General features: G+C 67.8%; 1 protein-coding gene across 1 annotated transcript in view; it reads right to left on the reverse strand.

Annotated features, from left to right (window-relative positions):
- The window catches only part of SRMS (src-related kinase lacking C-terminal regulatory tyrosine and N-terminal myristylation sites), a 6,059-nt gene extending 2,525 nt beyond the window's left edge, over window positions 1–3,534 (reverse strand). The window contains exons 1-3 of the mRNA XM_077756858.1: window positions 3,071–3,534; window positions 904–1,025; window positions 259–422 (exon numbers count right to left, since the gene is read on the reverse strand). Coding sequence (XP_077612984.1) covers window positions 259–422; window positions 904–1,025; window positions 3,071–3,432 — 648 coding nt within the window. The 5' untranslated portion in view covers window positions 3,433–3,534. The remainder of the gene's footprint in view (window positions 1–258; window positions 423–903; window positions 1,026–3,070) is intronic.
- Between the last annotated feature and the right edge of the window lie 253 nt (window positions 3,535–3,787).

Raw genomic sequence — 3,787 nt, forward strand, 5'->3', positions numbered from 1 at the left:
TCCCGGCCCTCACCCCCCACCCCTCGCCCCCTGCCACCCGCAGAGCCGGGTTCAGGTGAGGGGTGGCGGCCAGAAGTCCCTGGAGATAGAGACGCGACACGTGTGAGAGCAAACCTGACCCCAGGCAGGGCCCCGCCGGAGCGTGGAGGGGCAGACCCAGTGCCCCCAGGCCGTGTCAGGCCCCCCAGCCGCCCTCGGAGACAGCCCCGGGCCTGGCGCCTGGCTCACACCCCTGCATGTGCAGGGCAGCCCACCCACCTGGGGCACACAGGGCTGCAGCAGCGGGTGGCGGGTCAGCTTCCAGTTGGCCTTGTAGTAGGCGAGCAGCTCCTCCAGGCTGGGGAAGAGCCGGCCCTTCTGCAGGTAGAGACCGTCGGCCGCGGCGGAGATGCGGTAGTGGCGCACGCTGGCCTGGGCCCGGACTGCGGGTGTGCAGAGCTGAAGGCCTTCTGCCTGCTGCCTGCCCCACGCCCTCCCACCACCCCAACCAGATGGCTGCCAAAACCTTCCCAGGCCGGGCGCGGATCAGGCCTCACGGGCCTCATGGAAAGGAGGGAGCGTGGGCAGCCGCAAGCCAGAGGCACAGCAAGAGGGACCGGGGGGCTTCTGGCCACAGGGCGCACAGAGCCCGGGGGGGCGCTCAGTGGACACACGGACGAGTCCGAGAGTGAGTGGGTGAAGGAGGGGAGGGCGAGTGACGGGTGAGCGGCTGTGCAGGCCGGGCAGGCCAGCAGCACGGGAGGGAAGATAACCAGCAGCTTGGTGAGCTGCGAGATGACCAGCTGTGGGTGCCTTCAAGCTCGATGTGCGGCCAGCAAGGCCTGGGAGCAGCTGTCCCAAGGTCAGGGGCGTTCTGGCGCAGCCTCAGCCCGGGGACAGAGGTGCAGGCGGCCACCGCATTACCTGATAGCGAGTAGTCGCCACAGCTGCTCTCGCTCGGCCGGATGAGGAAGGCCCCCGGCGCATTGGCTGCAGACAGGAGCATCTGCTGGGCCCGCGCGCGGCTGATGCCGCTGAAGAACCAGCTGTGAAGGCAGGCAGGGCGGTCACCAGCGGACCCAGGCCAAGCGGCCCCTGCTCCCACACTGGTCAGGGGCCCCGATGCCCGACTCCCACCGTCTTCTCGGGCACAGGGTGCGCCCAGGGCACAGTGCAGGACCCGGCCCAGGGCCTGCATCTGCTCCAGCCCTCCGTGCCCAGCCTCTGGAGCTGCTGGGGAGGGGACAGGGGGACCCCTGGGGCCGGCCCCCAGCCCTGCTCATAAAACGCCCACCAGTGTGGGGGGACCACCCGCGCATGCAGGCCAACAGCTAACCCAGGGGACCCAAGGCATGACTCGAAGTGAGTCGACACAGTCGGGGGTGGCCTGAAAAGGGGGCCTGGGTGGGCAAAGTTGTGCCATCCCGCACAGGCAGATGCTGCTGGAGGCCAGGGTGAGGCCAGAGGCTGGCAGGAGGGAGACAGAGGCAGGCTTGTGCCTGGCACAGAGGAGCTGTGGGCACCCGGGAGCTTCGGGAGGGGAGCTGGGAACTAACATGGCCAGAGCCTACCCTGGGGCTGGGCTGGGGGCTGTGAGAAGGAACAGATGGAGACAGGAAGTGGGGGTGATGGCAGACAGAGGCCAAGGCCCCAGAGATACTGGGGGGAAGACCATCACACACAGGGCAGAGAACGGTCAAGGACACGTGGACACGGATCCCTGGGACCAGACTCAGTGGGCAGCAGCCTCCGGGAAAGCCAACCAAACCCTCTCTCGGCCTCATTTTTCAACACACCGATTCTGGAGCGGAAGGCACAGCCTCCGGAGGCTGCCGGAACCCTCAGCAAGGGCCTCCCGCAGCCAGACCCTGCCTTCCGAGGCCCGCCAGCCAGGAGGCCCTTCACAGGACAGCACGGCTATGGGGGAGAGGAGACGCAGAAGAGTCCCCAGCCCCCATCAAGGGCCGAGGGGAGGCTGAGGCCCTGGGCACCCCTGAGCGTCAGGGACGTTCTCCGGAGTCTCTCCCTGGGGTGGGGCGGGCAGTGGCTGAGCTAAGGTTGGAGGAGCCTCGTTCTCAGGTCGACCCTCAACCCTGAGAACGAGGCCCCTCCCCCGCCCAGCCAGTGTGGCCCTGAGGACAGAGCGCCAGGTGTCTGGGGCTAATGACCCCGGGAGTGTGGTCAGCCCTTTCATCCCGGGCCCAGGCAAACAGTCATTACCGCTTTCTCCCGGCACCGCCCCCCGGCCCTCCCAGCCCTGCCAGCCGCCTGGCTCCTGGGACCCGTCCTCCACACCTGGAGGACCAACAGGCTGGTCACTGGGTGGGAGTCGCCTCAGAGGACGGCTTCCCAGGACTCGGGCTTTCCATGCCACACGCAAGACCCCCAGGACGCTGGAGATGACCTGTGCGGAACTGAGGCCCGTGCTGGCTTGCAGCCCTAGCCCAGGTGGGCACAGGATAAGAAACCAGTGTCCGTGCGAGTGTGGGCAGCCGGGCCTGTTCCCCGTCCGGCCTCTGGCCTCTTCTCACCCAGCACATCACCTCCACGCATGCTGGGGCTGGGGGTGGCGTCTCCACCCCCCTAGCCAGTGCCGCATCTGTCTAGACGTCAGGCACTGCGCCGGCTGACCCACTGCGTTAAGGGGAAAACGGGCAGGGGCCACAACCAGACTTTGGATAAAATGTTTGAGGCCCATGCACGATGTGCACCAAAGCGGGGCCCAGTGAGAGCCGGCACACAGCTGTGTCTGGAGGCCACCCTATCGTTCAGACCCTGAGTCTGGGCTGAGAGGTCACCTCCTCCCCTAGGCCCAGTGGGGAAGCCCCCACTGTCTGTCTCCCTCCCTCCACGATTGCAGATGGGCATGTGAACCGCCAGCTGTCCATGGGGGCCATCCCTGCCTGGGCCTGGGGGCCTTGGGCGTGCTGGGGGGTGGGGGTGAGCCCCCTCCACCTGTGCCCCCCTCTCAAAACAAGCTTCTTTGGGAGCAATTCCGAAGGCTGGGGTCATGTCTGCCCCACACCTGACGTGATGGGGACATGTGATCCTAGGACTCAATCCTGACGCTGCAGAGCAGGGTGATACTCACGGCTGGTCGGACAGCTTCTCCGGGGTGGCCTTGGCCAGGTGGGTGATGGGCACCAGCCCAGCACTAGGCCGACCCGAGAGCCTGCGGGCAGAGATGTCGTCGCCCTCCTCCTTGAGGCCGTAGAGCCTGTCCCCGCGGCTGACACTCTGCTCCTCGGCGCACCGCGCGGTGAAGTCGTGGAGCGCCCTGCTGAGCTGCGCGGGCGCGGGGGAGCCGCAGGGCTCCGCGGCGGGGGGCGCTGGCTCCGCGCGGGCCCCAGGACCCGGGAGCCCCGGGGTGCCGTCGTCCGGCGCGCTCACCGGCCAGATCTTGTCCCAGAAGAAGGACAGGAAGGTCAGCCGCTTTCTGAGGAAGGGCTCCATGCTCCCGGGGCGTCCCGCGCCGGACCCGGGGCCCTGCAGCGAAGGGGCCGCAGCGGCAGGACTTAGGGCTCCGACCCACAGAAACTGGAAGGGCCGGCGGGGCCGGCGGGGGGCGCAGAGTGTGCGCCCCAGGTCACTCCAGAGAACCCTCCAACAAGACTCCGCCTCCCGGGCTGGGGTTCAGACCCNGTGCCGGACCGAGCCTTGGCCTCAGAGGAGGCAGCCGCTGCGCAGCGCCTGGCAGTGACCTGGATTTGCGTCGACAACTGCCTGGTTCATGTTGGCCAAATCTCAGCGTAAAAACCGAACGCAGGGCAGCCTCACGTGCTTGGCCAGTAGCCTCTGCTTCCAAGTC

Source organism: Crocuta crocuta, unplaced genomic scaffold (assembly GCF_008692635.1).
Source record: "Crocuta crocuta isolate KB4526 unplaced genomic scaffold, BGI_CrCroc_1.0 scaffold613, whole genome shotgun sequence".
Taxonomy (NCBI): Eukaryota; Metazoa; Chordata; class Mammalia; order Carnivora; family Hyaenidae; genus Crocuta; species Crocuta crocuta.